Below are 14476 nucleotides of genomic sequence, written 5' to 3' on the forward strand. Positions count from 1 at the left end.
CAGAAGTCCGCAAAACTTCAAGTATCGATATTTGGAGAAAGATTCCGAACGATGTGGGAAACGTTTAGAGAGTTGGCGCCACAGTACAGTCATGCACGGCCTTCGATTGGAGCAAACGGTGTTGGCCGGACCCTCAAAAACCGACTCGCCGGTGCCCTGTCATGTCCATGGGAAGCTTCGCTGTGGAGCTGAGATCTCTGGAGGGCAATGAGAATTCCCAGGAATTTGCACCAATCCCGACTACAACCGATGCTCCGTTTACTTAGCGTAAACCGTTTGGTGACCTCATTCTGTCGTCGATCTTTTGACCAATGTCTGCGAGACGAGGTGGGCCCTTTCTGGCATGAGATTCTTATAAGCTCTCTCAAAATTAATAATGAAGTCAAAATAGCTTTGCATTGCTGTATTTATTATCCCATTGTGTAACAAAGCATTCCTGTTCTATTAAAGGTTGTCACGAAACGAAGGCAGAAATGACATACAAGGAACAATAAAAGTTTGTAAAGCAAATTGTTCTCCGTGTACGTTATGGATTAACCGGTTGTCTGTTGGTGTCTTTCCCTCTGGTCGGTCGACACGATCGGATCCAAATTTGGCTTCGACGCGGCGTCAATCGGGGACCCAGTTCCACGCTTGCAAGATTCCGTCCTCGTCGGCAGAAAACACAGTCCGTGCTTTGAAGGGATGCCAGGCGAGTGCGCTCACCCTGGGGTGCTGAGGACGCGTCTTGCCGGGTGCGTGGCCTTTGTGCGTGAATACCGGCAGGGCTTGCCTTGGGATGGAATTCCACGCGGACGTGTCGTAAATTTGCACGGTGCTCTCAAAACCTGCGGAAAATGGACCCATTGGGTTGCACACGTCACCGGCACGATGAACAAATGATTAATTCCTGCCCTAACGCCACTGCAGCGGTGGCGCAGGTGTGCTGCAAAGGAAAGGCGGTGGCTGGTGCGAAACGCCACTCACCGGACATCGCGATGCATCCCGGAAGATGAGGAGCCCATGCAACGCACAGATCGCTCTCCAAGTCAGGAGTGTTTGGCACCACGTAGGCCTTACCCACGGGCGACTGGAGCTCCCTCAGATCGAAGAGGTGGAATGTTCCCAAGGCGGAAAGACAAGCCACCTGGGTGGCACTCACAGCCACACCCCGCACGGCATCTTTCACATCTGTGGTCGACAAATCTGCCGGTTCGAGAGAGCCTGGCGGAATGCGGGTGTCAATGCGATGGAGACGACCATCGGATGTGCAGGTGAGAAAGCTGTGCCGGTCAAGAAATGTCAAGTCCGACAAGGACATGTTTCCGTGTTTTGAGCCTGAAAATGGCAAAGATGGACTTTAATATCCGATAATGTTGGATTACGAAACACTACCTTTTAATTTCACTTTGTGGGTTCACCTGCATCCCAGGATTAGCACAATTCTTATTCTGCCACTCTGATTCTCCAAAACAAAGTGGGGGTTTAATGGGGGGGGGGGGGGGGGGGGGGGGTACAGGAACATTTTTGAAGCAAGTAGTTTTAAATAGTTGAGACACTTCCGGTACGAACGGACTAGATTCACGTCGGTGGGACGGCGACAGATAATAATTTTACCCTTCGGTAGGTCGACGAAATGCTTAAAGTCAGGTCATGGCACTCCATAACTATTCCACACTAGCCGAAACCCGTGGAACATCCACGGAAGGGAGGATGTGGTGTATGGATAGAGTGTACCATTATGGATGGCATAGGGGATTTGCTTGTCCGAGTAAGAGTTAGGAAGAAAGATGAGAATGAAGAGTGCGTATATGAACAACGATCGCCGACACCGGCACAAATGCATGCTCTGGATTGTCCAATCAGAGGACGGCTTGCTTCGCCTTCGCCCAGCAGACGCCAATACGATGGCGTCGTATCGGCAGTTAATCGGATGCTTTTGGGCCCCAACGTCAGCGAATTCAGATTTTTCGAGTATGTCTGTATGTGATAAACAAAGAGCGCGGTTCGTAGATCGTAAATCCATTAGTGCCGTGGGCATCGGGTCACTGGGTGCGGCGTAAAAGGGATAACAAAGTCGAGTCCTTACGCTATTATTATATAGATTGCCTTTGGAACAATCACCACCTGCTCTGTATGAGGCCTGCCCTGTGCCAATGTCGCTGACGGTGATGTTTCTTGAACATGATCCATGAAGAACATCGGTTGCGTTGGAGCTGGAGACGTCCACGCGACTCCAGCGGTTGTCATGGTCTTCATTTGAAATCCTTTGCTGCATCTTTATCAGATCTGCAGGGTTTGGTTTGAAGGAAAATTTTTCCCATTAGATTTGGTTCAAAGGTGTGTGTGTGTGTCCGTGTCCACATCTCACCGGTGTCTTCTGCCCCTATCTTCCAGACCTGCAAGGAATTTTCAGGTGGTCCACTCGATATCAGCAACCTGTGCCACAAACAGAGGAATCGTACATTGTTACTAATCGATACGAGAAGTACCCGCTTCCTTTGATTTATGATTAGCAATACCATATCAGAGTGCCCGCCCGATGGGGCGATCTTGTTACAGGCGTGCAACACATTCTTCTGATGCGTCCCTTTATTTGGGTGGTGTATAGGCAACAGACCGCTGCTTCGTTCGCTCCCAAAAATAAAAACAATAACCCAGGTTGTGTATACGAAGCAAAAAACATGCGTACTGCTTATGTACGTGTATAATACATCGTGGTTATATATCTCGGGTAATTTCATTTGCACCCACCCCTGCTCACTATTTGATGACGTTCTAATCACAGTAAAATGTTTGGAAAACGAGACCTGTGCTCGGGTATGAATTTCAGGCAGTGGATGGGTCTCTCCGAAAAGCCTCCATGAATCACCTTGAAGTCTCGCTCTGGACACATTTCCTGAAGAGAGCAAACACAACATCCACAATGCATCTGTGCAACTCCGTAGAAAGCGAAGCGATGAGCTTCCATCACCACTGAGGTCCAGGTATCCTTACTCCCACTTCCATAAGTCTCTCAATTGGATGTTCAGTGAGATCTAACGTTTGCTCTTCTCACGGTGTTTGGCAAAGACCCCTTTGCTCATGCCCCAGGTAAACCGTCTCTCTCTCTACTCGGACTATAACAAACGTAACGGCCTGGAGGGGCTCCAAAATGGAAGGAGGTTATTATGAAGAAAAAAAGGATTTGCAGGCATGGAGTCACCTGTCCTTACAGCACGTGAAGATATGAGACTGCACACCTGGTGAGAGAGCTGGAGTAGCTTGGACGGTAGTTGCAGCTCGAGAATGTCGTTGTGCTGCGTAGCATGGCAGCCCGCCAGGCACAGGCCTGCGGAAACGTCAAAGCACTCTATTAGATGAGGTAACCCGTACCCCTCGTCGATAAATGGTGACCTTCAGACCAGCGAGGCCGGGCCACGAGGGTTGAGGCATTTGCAAACAGCTCGAGGTCAAATTCACTCAACTCTGTGTCTCCGTCCACACGAGGACTCGGATCGGCTGCTGCAAGTCAAACATGTGAAGGTCGGTGTACCTGGGGGAAGACAGGAAACCCACAAGGACAAGGTGATGCTTTACAACAATGGTGATGTGTGCGTGCATGCGGAAGTACATTAATATATCAATGTGTGCACATCATGCTCAATGTTCTTTTGGACGATTAAAAGTGGATCAAAGGGACAAACTACGGGGAGGTTTAAGAAAACAATATTCAGATGTTTGTTTGATTTTATCAATCAGGTCTTTGGTCTTGAGATTTTCATCAACTTTGGGTGAAAACCAATTCTTACTTTTTCTCCATGGTGGTGACCCAACACTATCATCACCATCACTCAGCATCCCTCTCCACCCCTCTCTCCCTCCCTCTCCGCCACACCCCTCCCTCCCTCTCCTCCCCACCCCTCCCTCCCTCTCCTCCCCACCCCTCCCTCCACCTCCTACCCACCCCCTCCCTCCACCTCCTACCCGCCCCCTCCCTCCACCTCCTACCCGCCCCCTCCCTCCACCTCCTACCCGCCCCCTCCCTCCACCTCCTACCCGCCCCCTTCCTCCACCTCCTACCCGCCCCCTTCCTCCACCTCCTACCCGCCCCCTCCCTCCACCTCCTACCCGCCCCCTCCCTCCACCTCCTACCCGCCCCCTCCCTCCACATCCTACCCGCCCCCTCCCTCCACATCCTACCCGTCCCCTCCCTCCACCTCCTACCCGCCCCCTCCCTCCACCTCCTACCCGCCCCCTCCCTCCACCTCCTACCCGCCCCCTCCCTCCACCTCCTACCCGCCCCCTCCCTCCACCTCCTACCCGCCCCCTCCCTCCACCTCCTACCCGCCCCCTCCCCCTCCCTCCTACCCGCCCCTCCCCCTCCCTCCACCTCCTACCCGCCCCTCCCCCTCCCTCCACCTCCTACCCGCCCCCTCCCCCTCCCTCCACCTCCTCCCCGCCCCCTCCCCCTCCCTCCACCTCCTACCCACCCCCTCCCTCCACCTCCTACCCGCCCCCTCCCTCCACCTCCTACCCGCCCCCTCCCTCCACCTCCTACCCGCCCCCTCCCTCCACCTCCTACCCGCCCCCTCCCTCCACCTCCTACCCGCCCCCTCCCTCCACCTCCTACCCGCCCCCTCCCCCTCCCTCCTACCCGCCCCTCCCCCTCCCTCCACCTCCTACCCGCCCCTCCCCCTCCCTCCACCTCCTACCCGCCCCCTCCCCCTCCCTCCACCTCCTACCCGCCCCCTCCCCCTCCCTCCACCTCCTACCCACCCCCTCCCTCCACCTCCTACCCGCCCCCTCCCTCCACCTCCTACCCGCCCCCTCCCTCCACCTCCTACCCGCCCCTCCGTCCACCTCCTACCCACCCCCTCCGTCCACCTCCTACCCACCTCCCACCCCCTCCCTCCACCTCCTACCCCCTCCCTCCACCTCCTACCCACCCCTCCCATGCCCCTCCTACCCACCCCCTCCCATGCCCCTCCTACCCACCCCCTCCCATGCCCCTCCTACCCACCCCCTCCCATGCCCCTCCTACCCACCCCCTCCCATGCCCCTCCTACCCACCCCCTCCCATGCCCCTCCTACCCACCCCCTCCCATGCCCCTCCTACCCACCCCCTCCCATGCCCCTCCTACTCACCCCCTCCGATCCCCCTCCTACCCACCCACTCCCATCCCCCTCCTACCCCCCTCCTACCCATCCCCTCTGATCCCCCTCCTACCCACCCCCTCCGATCCCCCTCCGATCCCCCTCCTACCCACCCCCTCCCATCACCCTCCTACCCACCCCCTCCCATCACCCTCCTACCCACCCCCTCCCATCACCCTCCTACCCACCCCCTCCCATCACCCTCCTACCCACCCCCTCCCATCACCCTCCTACCCACCCCCTCCCATCACCCTCCTACCCACCCCCTCCCATCACCCTCCTACCCACCCCCTCCCATCACCCTCCTACCCACCCCCTCCCATCACCCTCCTACCCACCCCCTCCCATCACCCTCCTACCCACCCCCTCCGATCCCCCTCCTACCCACCCCCTCCCTCCCTCCCACCCACCCCCTCCCATCCCACTCCTACCCACCCCCTCCCGCCCACCCCCTCCTACCCACCCCCTCCCGCCCATCGCCCACCCCCTCCCGCCCATCGCCCACCCCCTCCCGCCCATCGCCCACCCCCTCCCATCCCCCTCCCGCCCACCCCCCCCACCATCCCCCTCCCGCCCACCCCCCCCACCATCCCCCTCCCGCCCACCCCCCCTCCCATCCCCCTCCCGCCCACCCCCCCCTCCCATCCCCCTCCCATCCCCCTCCCGCCCACCCCCTCCTACCCACCTCCTCTATCCCCATCTCCCTCACTCTACCCCCATCTTCTCCCACTTTCATCCACATTGGAATCAGGAAAGAGTGGTGCAACATAGATCATAGAAAATTTCCCATTTAAACAGAAAGAAAATCGATGAATGGTCCATACGTTTAACAATGTTAGAAGTTTCTCAAAGTTTACCCCGTCACCTTTTAGCGAGCAAACAGTGCAAGCTTAAATCCCTACCTTGTCATGGATTCCATCAACCATGAATCCCAGTCTTCATCCGAAGGTGTTTCCATGTTGCAGTGAAACGTTCACAATCGTCACTTCCGGGTTAGCTTGTCCTTCCTGGTCGATTTTTCCTCACACGATTGTACATCTCTCGTCTCTGCAACGACAAACAACTACCTTGTCATTACACAACGAATAAATGAACATCAGCAAAATCATTAACTTTTACATACAGTATTTTCATTCATTCATTCACAGCTCCGATCTTACCAAGTAGGGAACAGCGTTAATGTTATACACCGCTCAATATACCTTTTATATTGGTATCCCGATAACAGCATATATTTATAATAATAATAATAATAATAATTCATTTATTTTGTATAGCGCTTTTCCAGAAGCCCAAAGGCGCTTTGACAGAGTGGAAAACATAATGCATAACAATACATGAAAACAACAATTGCAAAAAGACAAGAATCAAGAAAACAAACAGCAGCGATATACGGCATATATATAAGACAAGAATCAAAAAGACAAGACAAGAATCAATAAGGAAAAATTTAAAGCAAAAGGAGGGAGAAGGAGAAGAGATAGTCAGGGGTTAAATGCTGTGGGTTGAATGTTGAATGCAGCGTTGAACAGGTGGGTCTTTAGTGATGTTTTGAATGTGGTGAGTGAGGAGGAGTCTCTGATGGTGTGAGGTAGTGAGTTCCAGAGGGTGGGAGCAGCGATGGAGAAGGCCCTGTCCCCCCAGGATCTGAATTTGGTCCGGATGGAGGGGGTCAGGAGGTTGGTACCAGCAGAGCGGAGGTTGCGGGTGGGAGTGTGTCTGGAGAGGAGGTCAGCCAGGTAGGAAGGGGCCAGGTTATGGAGGGCTTTGTATGTCAAGAGGAGGATTTTGTACTGGATTCTCTGGGGGATGGGGAGCCAGTGAAGCTTGTAAAGGACGGGGGTGATGTGGTCACGGGTCCGGGAATGGGTGAGTAGACGGGCAGCGGAGTTCTGAATGTATTGGAGTTTATTGGTGATTTTTGAGGGTGAACCATAGAGGAGGCTATTGCAGTAGTCCAGACGGGAGGTGATGAAGGCGTGGATGAGGGTTTCTGCAGCCGTGGAGGAGAGGGATGAGCGGAGACGGGCAATGTTTTTCAGGTGAAAGAAGGCTGACTTTGTGATCTGTTTAGTGTATTTGTCGAAGGAAAGGGTTTGGTCAAAGATGACGCCAAGATTCCGGATGTGAGGGGAGGTGGATACTGGGATACCGTCGATGTTGAGGGCAAAGTTATGGGTGGATTTTGTGAGCGTTTTTGGGCCAATGATGATTATTTCAGATTTATCACAGTTAAGCTTGAGGAAGTTGATTTGAAGCCAGGATTTTATTTCAGTGATGCAGTTTGTCAGGATAGAGTGGGTGTCGGTGGAGACGGACTTGGTGGAGATGAAAAGCTGGATGTCATCGGCGAAGCAGTGGAATTGGAGACCATGACGGCGGATTAAGTGACCGAGCGGGGACAGGTAAAGGATGAAGAGGAGGGGGCCAAGAACTGAACCTTGGGGGACACCTTGGGGGAGGGGAGCAGTGGGGGATTTGCAGTTATTGATGGAGATGAACTGGCATCTGTCAGAGAGGTATGATTTAATCCAAGAGAGGGCAGTGCCGGTGACGTTAAAGGTGGATTCAAGTCGGGTGAGGAGGATAGTGTGATCGATGGTGTCAAAGGCAGCGCTGAGGTCGAGGAGGACGAGAATGTTGAGGTTGCCAGCGTCAGAGGAGAGGAGAAGGTCGTTGGTGATTTTGAGGAGAGCAGTTTCAGTACTGTGGTTGGAGCGGAATCCGGATTGGAATGTTTCATACAAGTTATTGGCAGAGAGATGATGTTTGAGTTGAGTGGCTACAGCGCGTTCCAAAACTTTTGACAGAAAGGGTAGGTTGGAGATGGGTCTGAAGTTGTTTAGGGTGTCAGGGTTTAGACCAGGTTTTTTTAGAATGGGGGTAACAGCAGCAATTTTGAGGGAAGGTGGGACGATGCCTGTAGACAGGGAGGAGTTTATTGTCGCAATGATAAGTGGAGAGAGAGCAGGGAGGGAGGCTTTGACAAAGCTGGAGGGGATGGGGTCAAGAGTGCAGGTGGCAGTTTTCATTCCTATGAGGAGTTCAGAGAGGTCAGTAGGAGAGATTGGGGAGAACCGAGACAGGGGATGGCAGGACAAGGGGGGGCAGGTGGTTGGAGGGGGAGCGGGTGCGGCGGTGGTCAAGCTGTTGTAGATGTTGTCAATTTTGCGTTGGAAGAAAGAGAGGAAGGAGATGCAGTTGTCTACTGTGAATGACTGGGTGGTGGTGTTCAGGGGGCGGAGGAGTTTGTTTATTGTCGAGAAGAGTGCTTTTGGGTTTCCGGAGCCAGAGTGGATAATTTGAGAGTAGTAGGCAGAGCGGGCGCGGGAGAGGGCATCTTTGTAGTGTTGTATGTGGTCCTTGTAGGCTTGGGAGTGAACTGTGAGACCCGTTTTATTGCGGAGTCTTTCAAGTTGGCGAGCACGAGTTTTCATCAGGTGGAGTTCAGGGGTAAACCAGGGAGCAGAATGGGTGAAAGAAACTGTTTTGGTTTTTACAGGCGCAAGCTGGTCAAGGCAGGAGGAGAGAGTGTGGTTGTAGTAGTCAGTGAGGTCGGAAGGGGTGTGGAGGTCAATGAAGGGAGAAGTGGACATTTTTTCAGAGAGGGTGGATGAGAATGAGGTAGGTGAAAGAGCGTTTAGCTTACGGAAGTTGATTGTGCGATAATGCCTTGGTGTTGGGGCGGGGATGTTGATGGTCAGAGTGATGGCTAAGTGGTCAGAGAGGGTGAGGTCGGAGCCATAGAGATGGTGCAAATTTAATCCAGTGGAGCAGACAAGGTCCAAAATGTGACCACGGATATGGGTAGGAAAGTCGACATGTTGAGTGAGGTTAAAGCAGGTGAGTAAATCAGTGAAGTCAGTGGTTATTGTGGAGTCAGTGGAGTCCATGTGGATATTGAAATCACCAAGGAGGAGGATTGAGGGGGAGAGGGAACATAGCTGGGTCAGAAAGTAGGAGAAGTCAGACAGGAATGATGGGTGTGGTTTGGGAGGGCGGTAGACGACAGCCATGACTGACTGCGTGTGACCAGAGAGTTTTAAAGCCAGGTGTTCAAATGATGGAGCAGATGAGATGGAGATGAGGTTGGTCTTGATGTCTTGACGGTGGATAACGGCAATTCCACCACCTCGGCCCTCCGAGCGTGGTTTATTGACGTAGGAATATCCATTGGGTGTGGTGAGGTTGAGTGTGTAGTAGTCCAGAGGTTGTTGCCAGGTTTCGGTGAGACAGAGAAAGTCCAGTTTGTTATCCAGGATGTATTCGTTCAGGATGAGGCATTTATTGTTGAGGGACCGGGTGTTGAACAGGGTGAGCTTGATGTTGTTTTGAACAGCAGGGATGAATTCAGGTGATTTAGCCAGGGTTCGTAGGCAAGAGGTGCGATCGTGTGGGTTGCTGTGACCAGGTGCGCTGGGACGAAGAGTGAGAGTGCGCTGAGCCGACCAGAGGACGGGGATGGAGTGACCTGATTGCAAATAAACAAACTTGCGACCGGAGCCACGGTGAATGTACCTGGGTCGTCGGAGGAGTCCATTTGATTTGATGGCAGAGATGCATGATGGGGTGGAGCGGGTATTGAGCAGAAGAAGCCTTGCGGCGGAGTACTTCAGAGCCATGCCAGGCAGGAGCGAAGGGACGAGTACGAGGCCAAGGTCGAGGAGGCAAAGCGGCAAACGCAGCGGCAAACGCAGCGGCAAACGCAGCGGCAAACGCAGCGGCAAACGACTGCAGCCGCTAATCAAGACCACAGCGGCAAACAAGGCCACAAGGCCACCGGCAAACAAGGCCACGGCCACAATCAACGGGAGCGGGCCTTTCGAATTCCGTATTCCGTACCATCAAAAGCAGATTCCGTTATCCAGCCGGAGAACACGCGGCACGTGCGGGTGTGAAAAGGCAGGACAGGTGTGAGATGTCAGGTCAGAAAGGTAGAAGCAGACCCTGTACATCCATCCAGTCGGAGAAGCGGCGAATATGCAACGCCAGCGTCCTCTCGCAAGGAGTACAAGTGCCGGAGGGCCATGGATAGAGCCACAGAAGCAGGCCAGATTGGAAAGAAAAAAAAAAAAAAAGGGAATTCTTGACTGAAAATAATATCGAGAGAGATTGCAAATTGAGAGACTGACAGAAGAGACAAGAGTGGCACAAGTGGATGTGCGTGACTATTTAAAAAAAAAAAAAAAAAAGTGAGAGAAATAGTGGGTTGAGGATACAAATGAGGATACAGGATACAAATGGGGAACCCCTGATTTTAAGCTACAAACACGCACGCGCCTAGAGAAAGGCATGACTATGCAGGTCCGGTGCAGCGTCTGGACCCCTGGCGCGGCCGGTGGCGAAAAGAACTACATACGATGCAACGATTCGAAGGGCATTGCCCGTACTATATCTATATCTAAAATTATATCCCCCCCCTCTATTTACATGAAATGGTTTGGTCCAAAGCGAACGGCTTGCGAGTACGGTGACAATCCCCCCCCTCTATTTACATGCAATGGTTTGGTCCAAAGCGAACGGCTTCCGGAGTTTGGTAAAGAAATCGCCATCGCGTGCACAAACGCGCAGGAAAGCGAATGAATCGCAAATTCGGTTTTATTAGTTTTAAAACATAGTTTAACGCCAACATAGTTTGCAAACGTGAAATAAATGAATACGCTCTCAAATGTGCCATCCGAGGCAGAGTGTGTCCTCCACGTTCGGCACACGCGATCGTTCGCTGCTCTCTGATTGGTTGAATCGTTTTTTGGACATAGCTCGGTAAGTAATTGTCCGATTAATATGAAACCTTGAAAAGGCACATCCTCGGGTCCCCAGCAATATACCTGGCAAGTTTCAAGTATATCGGACCGGTAGTTGTCGAGAAACAGCGGTCACAGACAAACAAACAAACGTACAGACGTACAGACAGACAGACAGAGATTACTGGAATTATAGATAGATGACTGAAACCAATCAAACTCATCTAGTTTATACCATGACTGAAACCAATCAACCTCGTCTAGGTTATACCATGACTGAAACCAATCGAGTTTAGACCATTGCCGAAACCAATCGGGTTTAGACCATTAGCGAATCCAATCGGGTTTAGACCATTACCGAATCCAATCGGGTTTAGACCATTAGTGAATCCAATCGAATTTAGGCCATTACCGAATCTAGTCGCGTTTAGACCATAAGCGAAACCAATCGGGTTTAGACCATCACCGAATCCAGTCGAGTTTAGACCATTACTAAAACCAATCGGGTTTAGACCATTACCGAATCCAATCGAATTTAGGCCATTACCAAATCCAGTTGAGTTTAGACCATTACCAAAACCAATCGGGTTTAGACCATTACCGAAACCAATCGGGTTTAGACCATTACCGAAACCAATCGAGTTTAGCCCATTACCAAATCCAATCGGGTTTAGACCATTAACGAATCCAATTGGGTTTAGACCATTAGCGAATCCAATCGGGTTTAGACCATAAGCGAATCCAATCGAATTTAGGCCATTACCGAATCCAGTCGAGTTTAGACCATTGCCAAAACCAATCGGTTTTAGACCATTACCGAAACCAATCAGGTTCAAACCATTAGCGAATCCAATCGTACGGGACTATATAGTACGGGACCAAATCTCCGTCCGACTGCCGCTCGAAAGACAAAGCAGCCCATCCTGCAACCATCTCCAAGAAACCGCTTCATATCAACAGTAGATCGACAAGGGCACTCCGAGTGCTTTCCTGACCCGATTTATATCAATTTGCTTCCCAAACAACTCCCAAACAGATGAAAATCCGGACTCAGTTCAGGACCTCGCCTGTTCTCTCGGATAGACGCTAAAATGGACATTCCCGGCCTGAATTTCCCGCACGTCGAGCAGATCACTTACAAAGCTTCACACCGAAACCCTCTGCTTTGCATATGTCATACAGACAAATACATTGGCTAGATACACACGTCAATTAACATCCCAATATACATTCATTCCTCATTCATATACTCATAGAAGTCTCCCAGACTTCGCGCGAAACTCAGATCGACTCAAATCATGCCTTTCTCCAGCCACTCCCAAACAATCTTTGCTCATTCATGTTACGTCTCTCATTCAAGGAAAAGGATTTTTGGGACGGGTTGGACGGGGGTGGGTTGAGGTGAAAAAGGGAAGGCAGGGCGGGGTGTTGGGGTGTTGCCTAGAGCCCCGGGACTGAGCTCAGGTCTTGGGGGGGTGGGGGGTGTTGCCTAGAGCCCCGGGACTGAGCTCAGGTCTTGGGGGGGTTGGGGGGGTCTTGGTCTGGTATCTGGTCCAGCGGCATCACTCGCTGTTTTACTTGTTTAACTGCTTACTTACTTGTCCTCTGTCCTGTAGCTTCAATAACTATAGCTGCAATGCTTAAAATTTCAATATTTCAAAAACCATTCCTGTCCTTCTCACCCTGTGGCCACCTGGCCCATTTCCTGTGAGCTTATTTATTTTCTCTTGTCCACCAGGTCCTGGCCTGTTTCTATCTGGACCTCTGTTGCTTGCTTCCTCTGTCAAGCGCAAACGATCCCTCCCCTGGCCAGGGATTATTTAAATCTTTAGTTAACACAGCCCAGTCCTTTACTGGTCTTACCGCGGCAAAATGATGCCTCTTAAACATGAAAGATGCCGGGGTTCCCTTAAGGGGTTCCCTTTCTTTCATTAGCTTGCTTCCCATCTTATTGCTCTGGGCTGATCCTTCCTGGAAAGTTCTCGGCCTGGCTCAACCTTTACGGCTGTCCGACCTCACTTTCCCCCTTCCCTTGTACCGAACGTTATCTTCACCGATATCCTGCGCAAATCCTTTTACTGGCCATGTTCCTATGGCCTTCTATGTTCCTATGGCCTTCTATCTAAGTTAGCCACAGCCCTTCGTTCCCTGGCATGCAATGGCATACCCCATCTTGTCTCTGGGCTGTTCCCCATGGACTGGATTAAATGGGATTGAATTTAAAAATTGAATATTGGATAAAATTGGATCCACTTGAAAAAAAAGTGGATTAGGAAATTGGAGAAAAGGTGTTCTATGAAACTATGAATTGAATGAATTGAATCTATGAATTGGAGACCTGTAGACCAGGTGGGTGGATAGGCACTGGAGTCCCTTTACCACCCCATTAATCCTACTAACCCCCCTAGAGAATGTTATAGCCGTTATGTTGTGGTTGTGTTTATCTTGCAGTACTATTCGTAATGTAATCCCCGAGCTCCCTTGTCCCAGCTTCCCGGGGAGAGTGTAGGCGCATTCTGATTCTCCCATACGCAAGTGGCCGGAACCCTGGAGGCAGACCCTCCCTTTCTGTGGTTTGACCCAGACGGGGCCAGGCCTCTCGGCCACATGGGCAATCATTGACGGGCGATAATTAAATTGTCGATTGCAACTCTTGCCGTTGTCAACCCCTTCTCTTTCCAGCGTGGTGACTAAACATGGGGAATCGATAGGTTGTGAGCAGAGGTCATTGAGGGACAGAGGTAGCACTATCATGTGTATTCCTGTGGTGCCTGCTTGGGGGAAGTGCATGCACGACCAGCAGTGTGTCCTATTTTGAATTGTTGCCACCTCCCTGGCCACTTTCCAATATGTGTTTCCCCCCTCTTTGGGGCCTTATCCTGGGGTTGCGGCGTGAGTATGTATTCGTTGCATCGTATGTAGTTCTTTTCGCCACCGGCCGCGCCAGGGGTCCAGACGCTGCACCGGACCTGCATAGTCATGCCTTTCTCTAGGCGCGTGCGTGTTTGTAGCTTAAAATCAGGGGTTCCCCATTTGTATCCTGGTTGGGCCAAGGTCTTAATGCTAGCTTGCCCGTCTTCCCGGAACTCTCGTTGCTTTTGTAGTACCATGCCAACGCGTCCAGGCCCTGCCGACAGTGCTAGCCAATTTATGTTCACCCAATTTGTGTGCAGGGCTTTCTGTTCGAAACATGGTAGTGATACTCTTTGTCCCCATGTTACGGTGAGGTGTCGGGTTTCGTTTTCGCATCTATTGGAATCGGAGTTTCCCCTCGCTGCTGTCGCTATCAATAGTATTGTACCTATGATTAGGCCCATCCTTACTGTGGTTGCTGTGGTGTAGTGTCTGGTGCTTGTATGGCCAACTTACAGTGCGTGGCGTGGATCCACGAAGTCTTGCCCTCGCAAAAGACTGCCGTTGGTGTAGTCAGCAACACCTGGACTGGTCCCTTCCACCTTGGTTCCAAGGCGTTCTTGCAGGTGAAGTGCTCCACGAACACCTGGTCTACAGGTCTCCAATTCATAGATTCAATTCATTCAATTCATAGTTTCATAGAACACCTTTTCTCCAATTTCCTAATCCACTTTTTTTTCAAGTGGATCCAATTTTATCCAATA

The 14476-nt window shown here is 51.8% G+C and overlaps 1 protein-coding gene across 1 annotated transcript; it reads right to left on the reverse strand.

Annotated features, from left to right (window-relative positions):
- Positions 1-388: 388 nt before the first annotated feature.
- WDR73 (WD repeat domain 73) lies at positions 389-6115 on the reverse strand. Its single transcript, XM_078778062.1, has 8 exons — positions 6018-6115; positions 3447-3514; positions 3222-3310; positions 2790-2878; positions 2351-2418; positions 2107-2268; positions 967-1317; positions 389-827 (listed from the first exon to the last, which is right to left on the reverse strand). The coding sequence occupies exons 1-8, from the start codon at positions 6071-6073 to the stop codon at positions 610-612; spliced, it is 1101 nt and encodes a 366-aa protein (XP_078634188.1). The 5' UTR covers positions 6074-6115; the 3' UTR covers positions 389-609.
- Between the last annotated feature and the right edge of the window lie 8361 nt (positions 6116-14476).

The sequence above is a fragment of the Myxine glutinosa genome, chromosome 5 (genome assembly GCF_964187855.1).
Source record: "Myxine glutinosa chromosome 5, kmMyxGlut1.1, whole genome shotgun sequence".
NCBI lineage: Eukaryota > Metazoa > Chordata > Myxini > Myxiniformes > Myxinidae > Myxine > Myxine glutinosa.